Genomic DNA, 20,719 nt, shown 5'->3' on the forward strand with positions numbered 1-20,719 from the left:
GGTAAAAGTAACAATATTGTTACAGTCAGTAAACCAAGCTACTCTTTCACACATGACAGAGGTAAGAAATTTAAATGTTTCCATGAAAGCTGTGGATATTCACATCGAATAACAAAAACATATGAGCATCCCTACTTAATTGCATTCTTGACAATCAAAATGGGTATAGGCTGCCCATAGACTGCTAACAACGGTATAATAAGATGGAAATCAAAGACATTACGAGCTGTGAAGGTACAAAAAGCCAGTGTGTTTCATGAATCGCAATTTTTATCTAAAACAGACAATTCAGATAGATATAACGTTGGTGATAATCAAAATTATAACAATGTATATATGAAAATCAGTTTTTCATAAAACATTTCCTTACATATTTAAAAATTATTTATATGTGATATCACCTTCAAATACAATCATATTGAAATTTAATGAGAAATAAAAGTTCAGTATTTGTTACCAATGTCCTATTTATAGTCTGAAAACCTCAAAAGAGAAATCACCTATATAGAATTTTAATGATATTTGCAAACATTGTTTAACATTTTTTGTCATTTTAGCATAGCTAATCAACCTTAATTCTCATTAACAAACAATTGGCACAGAGAAAGTCATGTGATGAGCCAATGAATTTTGGCAGCAGATTATTTAGCATTTTTTAAACACCAAAAATACATTAAGCAGGTCATAATTAACATTTTGCATGAAATGTTATTGAAAATTTTAAGCAAATACACTTTGTGCTAATATTGAAAATGTCATTCATTTACATGTGTTGCTTTTGGGGATAAATATAAATATTTTCTTTACTAGCTGATAAAGCCAATGGGATATAAATAAAATAAGAAAAGATTATCATATGATAATGAATTTTATAATTTTGTTGGTAATAACGCTGCATCATTAAAAAATATTAAAATAAATTGATTGACATGTACTTAAATCATCATGAGTTAAGTTTTCCTCTAATTGGCCTATCATTTTTTAAAAAATAATCTACTAGTTCTGGCTTCAAAAAACATACCAAGACATTGATTTGGTTCAAAAGACTAGATTTTGTAGCATGACAACGACAATAACATTCCAAACTGGTATTTGCCCAAGATACCACGTCATACATTGCATATGCTACAGTTTTACATAATTAATTTGATTTGAATTAACAGATGTTTTAGCATTAGATACTTCTTTTGGCACAAAAGTTCAGATTTTGACAATGTTGTTCTATTTTTCAGGTTTTACCAGGAGTAATTGGGGTAATGAACCACACATTGTTTTATTAGACTTTATTACACCCTCACCATCATGGTATGAATGCAGTGTTGAGATACCATAATATGCAGACACTGTATAATAATATTGTGATTTTGGAACTTATCTTGCCAAATTTCTGCTTTGAAGTAGTGTATTCAACTAGTGATGGATGTGTTATTGTATGATTTGGTTTCAATAATATTCAACAGATGTAAATAGTAACATTATACATGGGACATTTTAGGTAACAGTTTTAACCAGAAATGTTTCCTGAGAACTAACTATATTAAGCATTAAAATTTTAAAACAATGCCAGTAAACTTAAAGAATAATCTGAACATTTATTCAAAGAACATTAAGCATCACCATATGTTCACAAACACGGTTTTGTTAAATATCTAATGTAAACAAGGTTTTGAAAGGAATTTTAATAGAGCTGTAATTAGCAGAAACTTAAGTTGTGTAAATGTTAAACACATTCTTAAATCATTAGAGACTTCGTCAAAAACAATTCAGTCAGGATGCCATTAAACTTATATCAAAACTTTATGGAATGCCCGAACTAAATAAAGGTAAATGACGGAAACAATCAAACCCATTGTGACCTAAAACTGGTGCCAACTGACTACACATTAGAATGAAAATAAAAGAATTCTGCAGGAGTGTTCCACATAAATTTAGATAGTTCATTAACAGTTTTACAATAACTTGTGGCAGACGTCAAATCTATTTAAACAAAATAAAGAAATGGATTAACAACTTCCTGTTGGTGTGGTGATGTTATGGATAAAAAACATGGATATTTATTTGAGTTAATATCAAGGAGAGTTAACCGTAAATCATTTTGATGGTAGCCAGATATTAACAAACCACACCTAGGATAGTCATTATTATCTATTATTAAGTATCAATCAAATGTTGAGTTTTTCAACCAAAGAAATAAATACAGATTTCCTGTTTCAGAGAAAGTGTGAAATTCTGCTTTACAACATAGGATTTATGAAACAAAATATATACAGTCAAGTAACCTAATTTCGTGGAAACCTATTATTCGTGGATTTCCGGAAATGATTAATAATTTACATGAGTGACCTTGCGCGACCTCCGCATTAGTTTGTTTTGATAAACATGGGTTTTCTCTACAATTTCAGCTAGTAGAATGAATTCAGTAGTTTCAAGCAAAGCAAACTGTATTAACGTATACTTTGACAAATACAAAATGGCGGATTTCACTTATTACCAAACGTCACCATTTTTTATCGCCCGAATTTCCTTAAAATCCCAAGCGGCAATCGGAATTCCAAGTGTCGTCTGCAAGAATATAGTCCAACGAATGAAGTCACGTGATCAACCAGCGGATTCCGTGTCAGCAGAAAATTTCTATGGAACACAAAGTGGACCATATTCTTATGTTGTTTCAGTGACTTTTAGCAATAAATCACGCTACGTGTCTTATTTTGTCAGTCACTATTTTTTTTTTAAATCGTGGTTCTTTGAAGGAATTGTCACTAGTTATAATGAATTGATTTTAAAGATAAATACTAAGAGAAGTTAATTATACCACTCGGTATCCATACAACGTGTTTTTCTAGACTTATTTATAGATCAAACATTGTTCACGAAAATAGGTGATGCATTCTGCCGCCGTTGCCGAGTTGGTTGCTCATGAAATATGGGTCAAAGTGAAGGATTCATAAAGAAAATCCAAATAAACCAATTTTAATTATTTTGTAGAATATCTGAGGAAACATCTAAGACATAAATTTTTTTTCCTTTTTTTTAACTTTCGGTGTTTAATCCTTATATCCACGAAAATAGGTTACACCACTGTACTTGTAATTAAGTAAGTTTTATTGAATCAAGTTTGAAATCCTGCAGGCATAAATAAATGGTTTTTACATTTTCTCAAAATTAAATGGGCAAATGAGACAAATTTGTGTTAGAATTTGTCAAATATCAATATCCCCAGGGTCACCTGTATTATAATGCTATATTATGTTATCAATTGAGTCTGTCTTAATGTATCTTTAATTTGAACTATTCATATAAGATTTTAAGTTCAAAGGCTGATCTTAATATCATATAAAATGTCATATCAAAAATGTCTTGAACGCTCTTAAGCTCTTAAGAACACAGTTGTAAATGTAACCTATTGAGTAGAAATGAAATGTGATTTAATGTCCTACTCTTTTTGCACATGATTTTGCTAATGAAGATGGGCAATGCCATGCAGTTTGCAATAATGTCAATTTTGACAAGACTGTGGCATAGTCAAGGGATCTTGAGACAGGGCGTCAGCATATTGTTCCATCTGAACGAGTAGATGCTTTTTCAATGTCAGCCCATCACTGACAAGAGTAAGCTGTGTTAAACAATCAAAGTATCATTTCTAACTATACAAGGATCGAACCCTTGACTCTCATGTCAGCAGAAACCCTCCAACCTCTGAACTACCAGCAATCCTGTGCTGTAAAAACCATTAAGATTTAAGATCATGCTTGAAAATTATTTCTGTACTTTTGTAGTAAAGTTGTATGATTTTCTTTATTGCCACATAAATGCCTTTTATTTTAAATCTAAACAAAGTACAAAGTTTGACTGTTGAAATAAGTTTGGGTTTTAACCACACCCTAATGTCTGCTATGAATGGAAAATTTCATTCACCAAATAACTCAATGTGGCTAAAATATGCACAACGAATATTCAAATCATATCCTTGATAATTCTCAAGTGGATGCAAACTTTTAAAATTTGAGTTGAAAACAAACACTCTTTGTAAATATCTATATGAGAAAATTGAAAGGCAAAGCTTGTTTTGTACATATTCTAAGTGCCTTTAACGCATTAAAAGTTTCTTTTTTAATCAAAATGTGTTTTTCATTACAATAGCAATCTCTGAGGTTATAACAATGTTTAACTGATAATTTTCAGATGTGGGAATTTACAGGAGTTTTACATCCTGCTCATCTGCTTCCAATTGGGCTATTGTCAATGTGCAATACCATGCAGTGTGCAATACCATGCGGTGTACAAAGAGGAAAATTTGTCAGAGGAACAAGGCCATTTTGCATACTTCCAACTGTTAATGATCCACTTTTCAACACATCAAAGTACTGTTTAAAAGGATATAATTTCACTAGTTAAAACCTGCTGCCAAAATCCACTTGCCATCCTTTTAACCATGACCAACAAAAAAGAAAACTGGAAGAGCCCCAAAAACAGATTGAAGTGAAGCAACGAAACAGCCATGAGAACAATTTCTTTCATGAATAGTTCTTCTGCACTGGGAAATATCAGGTTCAGTCACAATTGTAATAACAAATCCTGTTTTTACACATTACCTCTTTCATGTATTCAACAAAAATGAATGAAAAATCTAAATACTTTTGTTTGATTTAGTTACCAAAAACTATCCTAACATCTACAGTTCAGAATATAGTATCTCAGATTTCCTTCATTATAATCTAAAATTACAAAGTCTTACAACTAATCCCATGGTCATTCATCAAAATGCAGTATGTTAAACCCCTCATTCTGTGGACATTAATTATGAGTAAGCTGACTGATGCAGAATTTTTTTGATCTTTTGGGTTTTTGATAGGGTTCATTCTTGATGATAATTTACCATTGCACAAAGTATCTTCATGAACTTAACATTCTAGAAAGTTTACAAGCTAAAAATCAAACTTGTTTGGAAGAATAATTGCAGTAACTCATGTTTAATATTTTTCAATTTGAGCTGGGTTTCAGTATAAAATAGAATCCTATATTATTAATATAGTTTGTATCAAGCAACAAATAACACTGATGTTCTTTAGCTCTAATCAAACTTCTGTATTACAGTTACAATTCTTCTTAAAACATGAAACGAAGAAATATATATTCAAAACTACTGTTTTAGGTGTGTCGTCTTCAACTGCCATTCATGTTATTTATTTATTCTGTAATTCCATCTGTCTATCTCTACTGTTCTCATTTTATTTCTCACTTTAACCCTTTTCCTTCACTTGTCTTGTGTTTCATGATGATAACAGATTATGCATTATATCTTTAATATACTTCCTATATTTTTTTTTCAAAGATTTTTACTGATTATAATTAAGATGTAATGATCATAGAATACATCTCAACAAAACAAGTTATACTTCACATTTTCTACAGATTTTTCTTGCAGATACAGATAATGTTTGACCAACATAAAAAAAATACTTGTGACAAGAGTATTCAAAATCATTCCACTTGTATGCAACATAAGAATTGTCCAATAAAGGACACAAATCGTTTAGCTACTAAGCTACTGCCAAAGTGGACTGGTAGTAACTCTTTGACCTGCTTACGTTTGGATAATAGTAGTTGTGGTTTCTAATTTTAGTTAGCAGTTAGTTAAAAGTACATAACTGAGTATTGTAGTAAAAAATGTAAACTAGGCATCTTCTTTAATTCATTAATGATCCAAGCCTGGTTATTTCTCTTAAATCTTTTGGGTGTTGCCAGCTTGTCTAATTCCTCAGGAATAAATTGTAATCATTTGTGAATAACTTTTCTGCATGACTACAACTTTACTAGCAGACAGCAGGAGTGTGTAACATCAACACCTCAAATAGTAGTAACAGAAATGATGCAGATGTCAATGTTAAAAGCCTACACTATAATAAAATTTATTACAATCGGAAGTCAGATACTGGCAGGGATGGTGAAATTCTGGAGATTGACTTGTCTGATTTATAATTATTTTAATTGAATGCGTGGAATATATTTGATAAAAGCTCAACTTAGGCTGTAATAAGAAGAGTAAAGACAAGAGAAGACGGATGGAGGAGTGTAGCTCAAACCATTGTGTTTCCAGAAAACACTAAAAAAAACTCAAACTATTGTTAAAGATCTGTTGCCATATTTTACAAGCCATTGAAAAATGCTCCATTGGCAAAAACATAAACCAACAGCCCTTTTTTAAGGTAGTGACATAAAGACATTAAATTCCTTAGGACAACAGGTTAAAAAATAGGTGTGACATTCAAATTGTTGGACTAGAGGAAATGAGTAACAGCCTGTAGATTTATCACTCAATTATTTTCACGAACTATAGTTTTAAAAGGAAGGAATGTATCAGCTATATAATCAATATATCATATTAAGATGTTTATACCCAGTTTCAACGAGGTGTAAACCATGTACAGACCAGCTGGTATATAAACATATTTGATAAACATTTCAATTATATTCTTATCTAATTTCTTTTTCTTCTTTCCTCTTTAAATGAAAATTAAACAAACATGACTTTCTTCTGCACCACCTTAAGGCTATTTATTATTATGTGCAGTATCCTTGTTTCGTAAGAGAGAACCATGAAGTCACTTTGTAACTGAGTTTCTAATCATTTTAAGAGTCCATATGGTAGCTATTATTGATTCAGTATATACATTATTCTAGCTGTAGATTTTGGATACATTTTTGGAAGTAATTTTTAGACTTTTTGGGGGCCCCCCAAATTACTGTTCAAAAAGTATGCACACTCGCTTTGACCAACATATCTTAGGTATGACTGTACACTCATATTAAATACCAGTATAACAAGTGTAAATATAATGATTCATGATCCAGCTGTTAGAAAGATATTTATCATATCATACTGTTTGTCTATATAATACACATTATGATAAATAAAACAAACAATATCTATTATTAATTGTGATTACAAAATTTATCTTGTTTTAACAGAAGTTGATGCCAAAATTAATGTCATGTCTGAACACTCAAACTTTAATATTCAATTTAAATCCTACAGTTCTGCTGCAAGTGTTTTAAATCTCCTTCCACTTTTAAAACATAAGGTTAGTTGGGATGTTTATGGTCGCTTCCAGTTAATATTAATGTAGATTTATATCCAAGAATCATATTAACAATATATGAATGATGCTGTGTTAATTCATTGATTTCTTGGTAATGTGGAACTTTAGCAATAAGAAGACGACAAAACTGTTTTTTTCATGTTCGAAAAAATTCAAAAATCTGATTGATATATTATATATCTTATTCAATGAAAACAATTCATAATTAGCAAATTGCTATACATCTCTAACTTAAGAAAATATTTCATCAGTAAAAAGACCTGAAGTTGAAAATGATGTTATAATATTTTCCAACAAAGTAAATAACTACAGAAAAAAAATCTGGCAATTTTATCATAATTGAATTCATCACTTCTGCCTTTGATCTGAACGCAGAGTGACAGATCTACAAGTATCAGAAATCACAAAGAACAACTGATATTGTTGCTAGAAACAACCATTTGTAGGTGGGCTGAATGAAGTAGTTTTCAGTAGCCATTTAATATCTTTGTTATCTTAACCTCTCCCTAGTCAAAACAACCTTCTATCATTCATAGAATCTATCAACATTAGTAGAGTAACGCCCTTTAATAAATTATTAAGATGATGAACTTTAAAGCAAGTACAACAATCAGACTTGAAGCGAAGTGTGAAATCAAGTTTGGCACAATATTTCCATCAACATACAATGTTTTAAGTGGAGTTTTATATTTGTTATGAAAGAAGAAATCTTGCACATGGAAAAAGTTTGCTTGATCTATTCATCAAGACAATAAAATTGAAGTAGGCCATTTCCAATAATTTTTACCTATGATCGTATTATTCTGATTATCACATCTGTCAGGAACCAGCAGGCCAACTTCACAAATTGATTTGCATTTTTAATCATTAGGAATAGGATAGCAATCTGAGTGCTCCAAATTAGCAGACAAGATAGCAGAAATATTGAAAAAAAATTATTTTCCTTGCTCTTTCATTACGTTGTCATTGACCACAAAGGTTATGTAAGGAGGAAATTGAAAGCTAAAGCAACATTGCAACATTGCCTTTTGCACATTCTAATTCATGTGCAGTCTGTAAATACATGCTTGTATCAGGGTGGAATTGTGAAAAATAAAATTGAAAGATTTACCTTATCAAGAAACCAGCCTGGTCCAAACCCTGTATCATCATGTCCTATTCTAATCCTCTCTAATCTTCCTAGTTTAGGACATTCTAATAGGAATTCATCTACTCTGCAATCATAAACATTAAAAAATTAGAATGGGCATTCAAGATAACAAATCAAAGGATCCTTTCTACCAACGGTCCTTAGTCAAACCTGTAAGCATTGATCTTTCTTTTCCTATCTGTAATCATTTACAGCTGCGTTGACTTAAGTATCGAGGAAGTTGACTTATTAAGATGAAGACTTCTACATGAAAAACTTAGATTAGAACCCATGACAATCATTTACTCGAAGTAATCAAACAATTGGCATCATTCTAATTTTTAACCAAATGTGCTACAGACCCAAAGTTTCAAATTAATTTGGCATTATAATTTTCTCTCGACAGTGAAAGTAAATCACTTAACAATATGTGGGACATTCTATTAGAATTTCAAATTACCCTTCAGTTAGAAAATATTGAGCATTAGAATCTGAATTTCATAGTCAAAGTTAGGACATTGCCTGAAGTTTACATTTACAACCAACAAGAATCTATCAACCTAAACTAACAACCAACATGATGTTAATAATATATTTTGAATTTTCATCAAGAAAATCTTTGATCACATTTAAATCTTGTTCACACTCATTTAAGTTCATCTCAATCATCAACTATGTCTGGCTAACGTCTTCAGCAAGTTCTTAGTCAATTTATAAAACATATTAGGAATTCAACAATAACACTTTAAGATCATGAAAAACAACAAACAACTATATAACATTATAAATGTAAAAAACAACTTCTAAATGACGTAATATTGAACTTTTTCCAATTTTAAGACCCACCACAAAGCATCTTGGAAGAAAATCCTAATAATTATTTGGTAATCTAAAAAAGATATTTTCTTATACTAATAAAAAGAGTGAAATCATCTGATACAAAAATATTTAGCACTTTAAGCTTAATTTATATAGAATAATAGTTTGGCATATTGTCAGATATTTGACCAATTCGCACATAGATAAGCCATAATTAGAAGTTTATTAGAATTAGTTACCATTAAAAAACTTCACTCAGACACTTTTATGTGTTAAACAGACAGGCCTAATGGTTTGTATGTACATTACAAAATATTTTGATGCATTTATGGCCAAGATTCATCTTAAATTTATAAAAATTCACAAAAAAACAGATACATGTAGATTAATCAAAGATTACAGCCAGACATTTTCAAGTTTCCAATCCAACACAATTGGAAAACATCATAAGTTGCACAATAGTGCAATAAATATACACATTTAAAATGTTTCCCTTAATGGGACAAGTTGACCAATCGAAGCTTAGTCTCAGAAATCGCAACTTTCTAGCTAAGCTACTCAGTAATGAGTGTTAGAAAGTTATAAAGACGACTCATCTTTTCTTGAGACTCTGCAGTATATAGAAAAGACATAAATAAATAGAAATAAAAGAATAAATTCTTCTTTTGAGATATTTTTAAAGGAATTATGCATTTGTACATTTCTATTATTCCTGAAGACTTTTTACATACATTCAAGACTTCCCCGAAAATGGTGAACCTGTGCCTTTAACACTACCTAACTTACTTGTTTCTTTCAAAATTGTTTTTTCGAGATGACAACTTCTTTTCTCCAGAATCTCCGAACTCTCCAAATAAAATAATAGAAACATTGGCATCAGTTCCTGCTCCTTTTTTATTACCAGTAAATACTGTTACTTTATATTTTGTTGCTGAAATAACCAATATAGTGGAATAAATACATTTCCTCATATAAAGTCCACGCACAGAGATTCCCTTGATATAGCCCATGAGGTCAATTTAAATTATCTGCACTTTTCTTGACTAGGGTAGGATGATAGCATTCATTAGTGAAATAAAACAAGGCTATTGAGGTAAGTTCATATAGTAACTGTTGGTGTTATCTCCCATAGTCTTCAAAGAGATAAAAAAAACAAAGATTGAAATGGCAAAAAACATTGATGATAGCAAAATCAAGTGAAAACCCATTGGGCAAGTGAGAATAACAGTAAGAGTTATCTCCCATTAGTCTTCAACATGAAAATGCAGATGGAGAAACTTAAATGGTACATACGATAAATTAAAAAAAAGATTTACCTTTTCTGATTGCCATAGGATCTTTACTGCCCACTAAATCTCGACAAATACTACCATCACCTTCATCTGTAGCTAACCATTGTCCACAAGGAAAGAAATACTTCCAATGTGGATTTTTTAGATCTGTTACTACAACCTTTAATCATATATTTAATAATAAATTGTATGCAACTCATCATAGATAAAAAAAAATTCCCTCTATAAAGATCTTAGATGGTTTGTTTCTTGGTGACAGAAATACTATAGCTGCTTAAGATCCAAAAAGCCAGCACATTATCATTCTATCCTTATTAAGTATGTAATGTGCACATTTTTAACATCAGCAAAATAATCCTAACTGATACTCAATTGATTTCTGACAGTCACTGGATCTTTAACTTATGGTGCAGTATGATGCACAAAAGATTTTGGTTTTTCAATACTAACCAAATATCATATCCATGATGTCCTCTATACAGTATCTCTAATCACTAATGAGGGAAAAGCAGACGCAAAACACTTAAGTCATTTTCTTACCCTTTCCAAATACCAGCCAGCACCAATTCCAGTATTGTCATGTTCAATGCGTATTTTCTTCATAGGGCCAACACAGTTTGACGGAAACCTAAAGGAATCTGTAGTACCCCTTTCAAATAGTCCCTTTTCTGTTGATTTTAAATGAAACCTTTTTGTTATTCCTGATTTTCCAAATAAAGTACAAAATACATTGGCATTAGTTCCACCATTTGATCGGTCACCAGTAACAGTGAGAATCTCATATTCTGAAAGAGTGAACATTTAATTTATACAACATAAATAGAGAAATAGGCCTACCTCATTTTTAGCCCCCAAAAAAATGTTTCTGCACCTGATAGTGCTGGCAACGCCAGTGTGCAATGAGGGAAATTTTGCCTAGACAGTGTCTTAATCATCCATAGATTCTTGTTTTTGTCATTCCATCTAAAATGTATCACTCACAGTGGAAAACACGGTAAAAAATCGGAAGGTATATCTTGACCTATGAAAGAGTTTATTCACAAAGTAGGAAAAGACAAACCATGACCCACCCGTTTTCCCTGAACGTTGAGCAAATAATTCTCTAGTAGATTGTCCATCACCATGATACAATGACAGCCATTGGTTAGCTATAAAATTCCACGTTTTCTTTGTTTTAGTATTGACTATTTCTATTTCTTGTAAAAACCAAGCATCTTCTTTCCTGGACCCAGCATTCTGTAAAAATAATTATTTAATTTGTTCAAAGCTTTCATGAAAGAGGTAGATCAATGTTTCAAAATATGAAAACAAACCAAATGTACAATACTGTGTGCAGTGCAATAACTACATAAAGGTAAATGAAGCAAATGCCTCATGGAAATTTTGACTTAAAAAAAATTAATAAAGAAATAAATTTTGATTATAAAATTCATTACTGAAAAGGTAGTTAACATAAACCCTTCACTCAAAAATTATCTTTTCTTGCATCATAGAAAAAGAACCTTAATTACGGCCCCAGTCTGGTTTTATCAACCCTAAAAAAAGATTAAGGCTAGAAATATACAAACCTCAACAATGATAGACTTAACATCACCAATTTCAGGTCCCTTTATTTTAAAACAATGTGTGGTTCCTTTAGCAAATCTAAAATTAACATCTTTACTTGTTTTAACTGAACCAGCTTTCTTAGTTAGTCTTTGTTTCGGCAATTTATCTTTAGTTCCTTTTAACCTCAAATAAATCTGAAAGTGAAAGATGATTGACTTACTTAAATTACTCCATTGGTGTACACCAACATTTTTTTGACTCAGATTTGTGTTCAATCGGTCTACCCTATTGTAATCTGTAACATATCTCAATACCTATTGTACAGTGGCCTTGATTTATTATTGGACTAGAGGCCTTTTCCAGGTTTGCTCTTCCAAACTGCATCACTAAAGTTGGTACAATTTCAACCCATGCCTCAAGCTAGCATGCAAGTGCTTAATTATCTGAAACAGTACCTTAGCATCAGTTCCTGAGTTTTTCTTGGTTCCCGTGGTTACTGCTACTTTATATAAAACTTCTCCACTGACTTTTCTTTTATTTCTTAGAACAGTCGAATTGCTGCTTAGAGAACTTCCTGGTCTAGATAGTCTTCTAATCATGTTCTATAAGGAAACATGAATAATGGAATTTTACATCATGCTTTTCTGCACCTTTTTAGACTTGAAAACAATCTAGTGATTGAGAGACTTTTAGCTACAAAATTTCTGACAACTCTTCATAACCAGACCACAAAAAAATCAATGTTTACTTCAATGATCTCAAAAAACAAATTAACCAGAAGCTTTCAGAATTGATAGGCATTTCATACTCATTTCACAGAAAAATAATTTCAAAAAAATTGTTCAATGCTCAATACTTACACGTCTGCGTAGATTATCCAATTGAAGAGTTCCGAATCTCCTCTCAAAATAATCCACCAAGTGGACATCATGAAGTGGATCATATGATGGCAGTGGTGAACCTTTTCCATAGTTTTCAACTTTTGCAAAACCAGCTGTTGTGTTCACTACTGCATTAAATTTTCGAGCTAAAAAAAAAACAGTAAATAAATTGAATTCTCTGGGAATTGATGATCTGTATAGTTATTATTGACATAGAAAATATTGCCTGGTCCCACCATTTTTTTTCCTTCTTGAATAGATTAATATCATTTTTGTCACATTGATTGATTTTGTCAGCTTGGGGGTTTCCATTGTTATTATTCAGGGCAAATTCATAAGTATTCTATAGGACTTGGATATGGCTTATTATCACATATTCTCACATTATTCCCCATTCTTAGATAGATGATGGTTTATTAACCAAGAGTTGGAGAGTGATATGAGACCATATAAAAGCACCCTTAGCAAGAAGACAGACCAGAAACATATGACTTACGTGCATATGGAGCTCTTCGACTAACTTCTGACTCTGTATATCGGTTGTATAAATTTCGTTTCGGTGGCGTAGGCACTGTATATGTTAAATTAGAGCGATGAACTGGAGCTACAAATAAATAAAATGGACTATAAGATCCTTCTATATATTTGTTATATTGCGATATACAAGGAGAGAATTATATCAAAGGCAGTCATTTCATATCACATTTTTTACAAGTCTATAGATCTTGTAGAAATATTCTATAGAATAATATAGGTGGAAAATAGGGCAAACTCTCAAAACCACAAAAGCACAGATTCTAGATATAAAATTGTTTTTAATCTCAAGTATTACGTACTTAACAACACATTGCTAATAAGAATTTTTAAATGACCCTTACCTGAGGATGGTCTTGAATGATTGGAAGAGTAAGGTGGCCGAGGTTCATAATGATCATATTTATTATAATGACTAGATAGTGTGCCACTGGGATAATCAAAACATCGTCTGATACCTTCAGATGTAGTTAATGGCTGATACATTCTTTCTAGAAACAAAGAACAAAACTAAACCTCAGATTTTTAAATCCGAAAATTTCAATGGACTGGAGTAGGGTCAGAAAAAACTAGGCCCTGTTTCAAAAAACTTTTTACTTTTCTCAGACAATATTAATAATTTCAAATGATTTAAACTTTGCACTCTAATTTAATTCAAAGATTAACAAAGGATCATTCATATGAATTATTTATTGCATTAAAATACAGTTCATAAATGAAAGAGAATATATGTCAGGTGTATTTATTTATGCTGTATCAAATATATACACAAATAATAATTTTACTCCAAAAGTTATGAATAAATAATTCAAAAGCAGATTCAACTTATATTTTGTCATGCACAAATGAATACATCCAGTAACGTACAGAGAATAATTTTCAGTCAAACTTTTAACTATCAAACAATGTATAACTATTTATCACTATTTACAAACGTTTATTCCAAACTTACCTCGTTTTCAATTATTCACTGTGATATATCTCCTAAGATTGTTGACGATAATCCATTTCAATTTTCTAATCCATTTATTGTCATTAAATTTATGTGTTAATCGGGTTTAACTTCTCGTGATGCAGGTGTACGTCACAAGGTGCAAGCTGTCAAAATTCTTGTTACCACACGTGCATCAAATTCTTCAATGAAGAAAAAGTTGTTTTGATGGTTGCCATAAGAAATATGTGGCGCATGCGTAATACTATAATACCTGTTCAAATACCTGTAGCGTATCGATCAATTTTCTATTCATTAACTAATAATAGTAACTTTGTAATGTTTGATTAATTAAACATCTTTGTCAATTACGGTATTTATTGAACTGTAACCTGTTCGGCCTAGTTAATTGTTGGGTTGTGGGTCAAGTGCCGTGGGGAGGTACATACCTATATATAGTGTGGGATGGTTTTTGCCGAGAATATGTGTTATATTGCATTTTAGCAATATCATCTGAAGCTTTGTGATATTAATTGACTAATCTGTTGCTTTAAAATGGTACTTTAATGAATTCCGGATATTGAATGTTAAACCCTAGTGAAACTTATGAATTTAAAAACGACATTGCACAAATACTCCACGGCCCCTGACACTGGCATGTTAACCTACATGCCTAGGCCTATCTTTCACTTTTACGATACTATTACATTGCTGTGTCCCGATGTGAACTGATGAGGAGGTATCGAACAGTTTCTCTTGCCAGTCTTTGGTTTGTCATCTGTGGTGTTTCTAATCCCCCCCCCCCCCCAAAACTTCCCTCCACTTTCTAATATCTTATTGAATATAGGGGGAAATTTCGTGATGCCCCCCTCCCCCAACGCCACTGTTTGTCATCTTGCCTTAAAGATGAGTTCCCTTATTTTCATTTACGATAGTGAAAATGCTAATACTTATATGAATAGAAAATAGAGGTGTTCTTATGACTTGGAAAAATATCAGTTTGTCTCGCGTGTCCAGAATTATGGGAATTTCTTGCAGAATTCCAATGATAGATCAAAAAGTATTTTTTGTTTATTCAGACTGTACATTAATGGATTTATGATTGGTCAAATAGTTTGCTTAATTTGACTCTTCAAAATAAGGAAACCCATCTTTAATGCCGATCCGAATTACATATCACTTATATAGAAAACAATGCAAAAGGTACAAATATGATTATTATTTAATAATAACAACGATTAGAAGACATCGACAATGTAGGTATGTTGTTTCTGAAACACTAATCTACGGAAGGGCTGTTCCTTTTCTTATTGCATCAGCTACTTCAGATTTGACAGAATCGTCAGCATATCGCTGGTATTTGTCAATCAATTTCTTTCCATCGGCCATTGTGGCTTTTACAGTTTCTCTTGAATGTGCTGCTTCCATCCACCTTCTTAGTCTCTGGAAAATTTGCGTTTCTGGCAGTTCAAAACCCCGAAAATGTTTCAGCATATCAAAACGGATCGTGAAAGGCACCAGCATTATGTCGACCAAGCCAAACAGAGAGCTTTGAAAGAAGGGACCGCTGTCAGACATCTCAGAGGTTAGGGTCTCTAGATGATTCAGGAGAGATTGACGCATCAGATATTGGTAAAACGCAGGTATAATTTTACGACTAATGAAATCTGACCAAATGCGCAAACGAGCTCTTTCATACGGATCTGAAGGCATTAAATCAGTGTCTTGGTTCCTCCAAGCTTCGTCAACATACTCTATACAGATGGATGATTCATAGACACACTTGCCATTGTTCACAATCACGGGGACTAATCCTCGAGGATTGATAGAGAGAAATTCCTTGGTTTTATTGTATGGATCAATTTCCATGTACTGAAAGTTCACCTTCTTTTCCAACAAAGCTATCCATGCACGCTGAGCAAAAGGACAGAACCATGAACTGTACAATTTGACTTCCTTCGTACTCATGATCTAAAACAAAAATCAACTAAATCGTTTATTTCAGCTGATTTGGTTTGCGTTCAAGTAGTATGCAGCCAATAATGCAAGTTCAAACAGGAGGCTCTATACGCTGGAGCAACTTTGAGTGCTTATTCCGTATAAACTTTGAAAGATTAACATAGCAATTGACGTTTTCATGTGTTTATCCGAACATTTCTGAGATATTGATTCGTGTGTCTACATAATTATTATAATAAACACAAGACGTTCTATGAAATTCTGCTTCTAGGGCAATTTTTTAGTGAGCGTTTTCGTAGACCACCGACCGAGAAATGAAATATAAGTTTCTTAATCTATGCGTATGGAACAATCCTATAATCTTTGCCAACATGTCAGTAGATCAACTTAGATCAATGCTCTACCACTTACAACTTACTTGTAATGAGGACGAATCCCAACCCTGCTAAAGTCAATAAAAATTCACTTAATCTTCCGCTGGCTTCCACCCGGAATGATAAGTGCACTTTGCGGCTACTATATTTCATAGGTTACTGACATAAGGTTTTCGTCAAAAGAAACAGGTCATTGTTTTTTTGTTCATAATGACAGGATTTAATGTCCTGAAAGGGATTGTAAAGAAGTTTTCTAAAATTTGTATGTGTATTGGGGACCATTCCAATTTTCAATCTGACATCTGCAATTCCATTAAAAATACTTTCAGTGTTCCAAAAAGGTCACAGCAGACCCGTTTGCCAAAAGGATAAATCTTCCATGTAACTTTCAAATGCAGAAAAAATATAGACAGAAATGGATAAGCTCCAATTTTGACAGAATTTTGTGAATTCTATTACTGATACTATGGTACAATATTAAAATTAAGAAAAGCCCCATGAAGGTAACTGAATGTAATTGGCATACACTCAACATTTCATTGGAAAACTTAGTATTATGAGAACTACAGAGCACTGTAATGTTTCACTCAATCATATTCCCGATAATTTCATATGCAGGGCATTGCAGGGCATAATTAAAAGTAAAATACTTTTTCAATATTTTTTTTTATTACAGCAATATTTTTTTTTACATGTTTATGCTACCAAAGCAGAGGCTGTTGCTGATTCACTGAAAAAGAAAAAATAATTTTTAAGTTAAATTATATGATTTCTGCTAGACTGACTTTGATTTTATTCCAAAGTGAAAAAGACTGAAGAGGAAATTGACCTTGAGAGACTCATTTATAGGGTTAGCTAAAACGTTTACTGAGCTTTAAACAAGAAACAACTAAGTAGGCATTTTGAACTGATCTTAATTAACATTCCCTGCACTAAACTGGCTAACCACACCAAAATGTTCACAATTCTTACAGGCTATTCCTCCTAAAAAAATATCAGTTTTGAAATTATACTTCTATTAGACTGTCAAATTCCTAAATTCAGAGGGTACTTACTATTTCCAGTTAGGTGGTAGAACTCGCTTTGTCTTGTAATATCGGGATAATCGATGAATTCTACTTTCAATCAAAATCATCCTAAACTTGGCATTCTTGTCCTAAAAAAAAAAACCAGTACGTGTAATTCCAATCTTTTGGGGCATAATTTTGATTTAATAAAGTATCCGTAAATTTTAAAAGTCATTAAAAATAAGTGTTAAGTCCTCCTTTTCTGTTCCCTAATAGCTTCTGAACACAGACCAAATCATAACTGAACACAAAAGCTTGCAATATATTAAATACTAAATCTGTAACAATTACCTTTCTGCTCTTTTCCAAATGTTTACGGATAACTACAGCTCTCTTAATCAAATGGTAAAGATCTTCTGGAATATCTGGGGCTAATCCTTTAGATTTCAGGATTCTCAAAATTTTGTTTCCAGTAACATATCTAACTTGAGCTACTCCATGAGAATCTCGTAAGATAACACCTACAAATATTTCAGATAATATAAAACTTCATGGGTTATCTCATTATTAATAAAAAAAACTTTTGGGGTCTTTAGTATTTGCTTCTCAAGTTGAAAGAGCTCCTGTTTATTGACCGGCAGCACTTGACAATTAAAACACCTTGTCATGTTCTTCTGAAATTCATCATTGAAATACCCTAGAAGTCAAACAATTGTTACTTCCAGGCAGTTATGACCATAGACCAAAACATCTGTCTCTATTCTAGCCTCTGATAGCTATTTGGACAGATGTCAGCTGGTGTAGAGACAGAAATAGTAAGCCCTGTTAAATGGGGACATTCCTCATCTCTGCAGGTGAGGGGGTTTTAAACCTATTTAGATACCTTGGCTCTGCAAAGCCTAGGTATATTTGGAAAGATTTATGTTTTTGTAGTTCAATCATACCATCATTTTCTCTTCAATTAAAAGTTTTTTTTGCAAAAAAGATTTAGCATCAACCATTTAAAACTGAGTGCACAGCCAAAAGTTCAAAGGTCACAGAGTCATGTGATACCTAATTTTACAGTTTCAGCTGGAATGCAGGAGATACAATTTGAGCTAAATCAGCTGGTAAAGTCGGAATAGACAGCTGTCTTCTTAGCAAGGATCGTTATTCTTGAGACCAAATACACATAATTTTTCACACTTCTTCAAAAATCCTGCCAAGAGCTAGCTTCCCTTGATTTAAGAATATACACAGTATAACAAATGTTATTTGCTCAAGTCTATGGATATGCTGTATTATACACATACCAATTTGGGATGGAGTCAAGCCTTTCTTAGCAAGCTTGTAAATCTGCTCCTGTACATCTTCAGCAGATAACTTTAACCACTACAAAAATAAATAATTCAAGAATTAGCTTTGAAATCATCACATTAAAGTCTACATTATAGAGCTACCTTTAATAGGAAAATATTTCACCTAACACCAACTGTGCTATAATGTTAAAATAAAATTGTATGTGTTTCTAAATCTTCATTTTAAGAGACCAATACTCATAAAAGGTCATAATGATACAATTTCAACTTATTGATGAAACTGTAACTTGATATAAATATTCAACTTACTGTTGGTACAGTACGTCTGTAGGGTAATGCTGATTTGGAAATACCTTTTCTGAAATAAAAATCTTTAATTAATAATCAAATGGCTGCTTCTAAAAGATAGTTAAAGGACTCATCTCATCTTCAAGATTTAAGACACTGTCATAAGACTCCCCAAACATCAATGAAGCCAAAGAGCAGAGTCTGATAACTTGAGCTAGATCGGATGATAGATAAAGCTTTTCTTATCTGGAACCATAACTAGAGGACTTTGACACATAATGAAACTACTCAGACCATGATTTTGCGCAACTTTCATCTCTTCCTTATTTTCAAAATTGGATAGGAGTTTTATCTTAATCAGTTTAATTCATATGAGAGCGCAGCTCTCTCGACAAAGCCCTCTATAATGATAACACATACATATACATCAATTCGTTTCAGAAAATTTATGCCCCACGGGTAGCCAAAAAAAGATGGCGGATCATGGGGGCCCCCATGTTTGTTGACAACTAGATAGCAGTCAATCGGGTTAGTTTCGGAGTGAATATTCTGGAATTTTTTAAATAAATTACAACAATTGTTTCACACACAGAAAGGGATGTTTTGTACCAACTTAACAACCCTTACGTTTTATTTTTATTTTTCCTGGATATTCTATGCGTCATTAGGAATAAAATGATAGCTTTGACCTATTTTCCCAAGACTTTCTCCCAAGCAATGATGGCGGCTTTGTTGACATCATACGTCACGTTATGACGTCATCGTTATAGATGATTACTTTCACACCTTATAGAAATTTCTCTAGATACCTTATAAAAGATTGTCTACAGTGACTACTGATCTTATATTCATAGAAGATTGCCTTCACACATATGATTAGAAGACAAACTAGTTTGCATTACATACAGATCAGGTTGAATTTCGTTTATTTGATTTTAATTATTGTTATTTTATCAATAACCTGCGCTCTCATTCAAGGCCATGCCTTCATTCATATTATCACTCAATTCCAATTCACTATTCAGTTCAGTCAAAAGTTGTCAGCTTGATCAAGTAATATTTATGTTCAACCCATCATGTACATGATCACATGAAAAGAAGTTGATAATTGTCATGTCTATGCAATGATGCAAAGTCTAACAATATAGCTGGTGCAGTCGTAAGTTTCTTCAGTCATTGACATTATGACATAGGCCATTCATGAGTTATATTATTGTATAGTTCACCACACAACACACGTGTTTACTTTCTTGGATTTTCACGTACGTGTATTTGCTCAAATATCTTCGGTAGAACGCCAGTATTAAATGTTTTGTTTGGGGACATAAATAATGAACGATTTCTCGGTATTAAATGTGTTATATTTTGATAATTAAAACATAAATGTCTATCTTTTACCAACCCGAAATTGTGCATACGACCCATGATGGCGGATTGTTGAAAAGACCGGAAGCAAGGTTTTCGTATCCCAGAAAACTTTGAAGACTCGATTAACTGAAACTTTTTACTCGATTACCCTGACATAAAATTCGTCTGCTATTTTTTTTTTTTACATTTTC

The 20,719-nt window shown here is 32.2% G+C and overlaps 3 protein-coding genes across 3 annotated transcripts in view; all 3 read right to left on the minus strand.

Moving 5' to 3' along the window:
- Nucleotides 1-11,141, minus strand: part of LOTGIDRAFT_208950 (hypothetical protein) — a gene marked incomplete at its 5' end in the record, with an annotated part of 45,982 nt that extends 34,841 nt beyond the window's left edge. The window contains 4 exons of the mRNA XM_009053394.1: nt 8,212-8,314; nt 9,835-9,979; nt 10,365-10,500; nt 10,881-11,141. Coding sequence (XP_009051642.1) covers nt 8,212-8,314; nt 9,835-9,979; nt 10,365-10,500; nt 10,881-11,141 — 645 coding nt within the window. The remainder of the gene's footprint in view (nt 1-8,211; nt 8,315-9,834; nt 9,980-10,364; nt 10,501-10,880) is intronic.
- A 4,292-nt stretch (nt 11,142-15,433) lies between these two features.
- On the minus strand, nt 15,434-16,694 carry LOTGIDRAFT_181794 (hypothetical protein). The gene is made up of 2 exons (XM_009053395.1): nt 16,612-16,694; nt 15,434-16,205 (listed from the first exon to the last, which is right to left on the minus strand). The coding sequence occupies exon 2, from the start codon at nt 16,200-16,202 to the stop codon at nt 15,519-15,521; it is 684 nt and encodes a 227-aa protein (XP_009051643.1). The 5' UTR covers nt 16,203-16,205; nt 16,612-16,694; the 3' UTR covers nt 15,434-15,518.
- Nucleotides 16,695-17,215: 521 nt separating this feature from the next.
- Nucleotides 17,216-20,600, minus strand: LOTGIDRAFT_181799 (hypothetical protein). Its single transcript, XM_009053396.1, has 6 exons — nt 20,563-20,600; nt 19,182-19,230; nt 18,867-18,945; nt 17,926-18,095; nt 17,623-17,723; nt 17,216-17,297 (listed from the first exon to the last, which is right to left on the minus strand). The coding sequence occupies exons 1-6, from the start codon at nt 20,583-20,585 to the stop codon at nt 17,264-17,266; spliced, it is 456 nt and encodes a 151-aa protein (XP_009051644.1). The 5' UTR covers nt 20,586-20,600; the 3' UTR covers nt 17,216-17,263.
- Nucleotides 20,601-20,719: the final 119 nt, after the last annotated feature.

This window comes from Lottia gigantea (genome assembly GCF_000327385.1).
Source record: "Lottia gigantea unplaced genomic scaffold LOTGIsca_2, whole genome shotgun sequence".
NCBI classification, from domain to species: Eukaryota; Metazoa; Mollusca; class Gastropoda; family Lottiidae; genus Lottia; species Lottia gigantea.

Excerpts from the sequence above, each read along its gene's own strand:
- LOTGIDRAFT_181799 (XM_009053396.1), bottom strand. The coding sequence starts at position 20,585 with ATGGGTCGTATGCACAATTTCGG. Across the intron at positions 18,096-18,866 it reads CTTGACTCCATCCCAAATTG|GTGTTATCTTACGAGATTCT; the intron begins GTATGTGTATAA and ends AAATATTTGTAG. Across the intron at positions 17,298-17,622 it reads CTACCACCTAACTGGAAATA|TGAATCAGCAACAGCCTCTG; the intron begins GTAAGTACCCTC and ends TTTCTTTTTCAG.
- LOTGIDRAFT_181794 (XM_009053395.1), bottom strand. The coding sequence starts at position 16,202 with ATGAGTACGAAGGAAGTCAAATTGTACAGTTCATGGTTCTGTCCTTTT.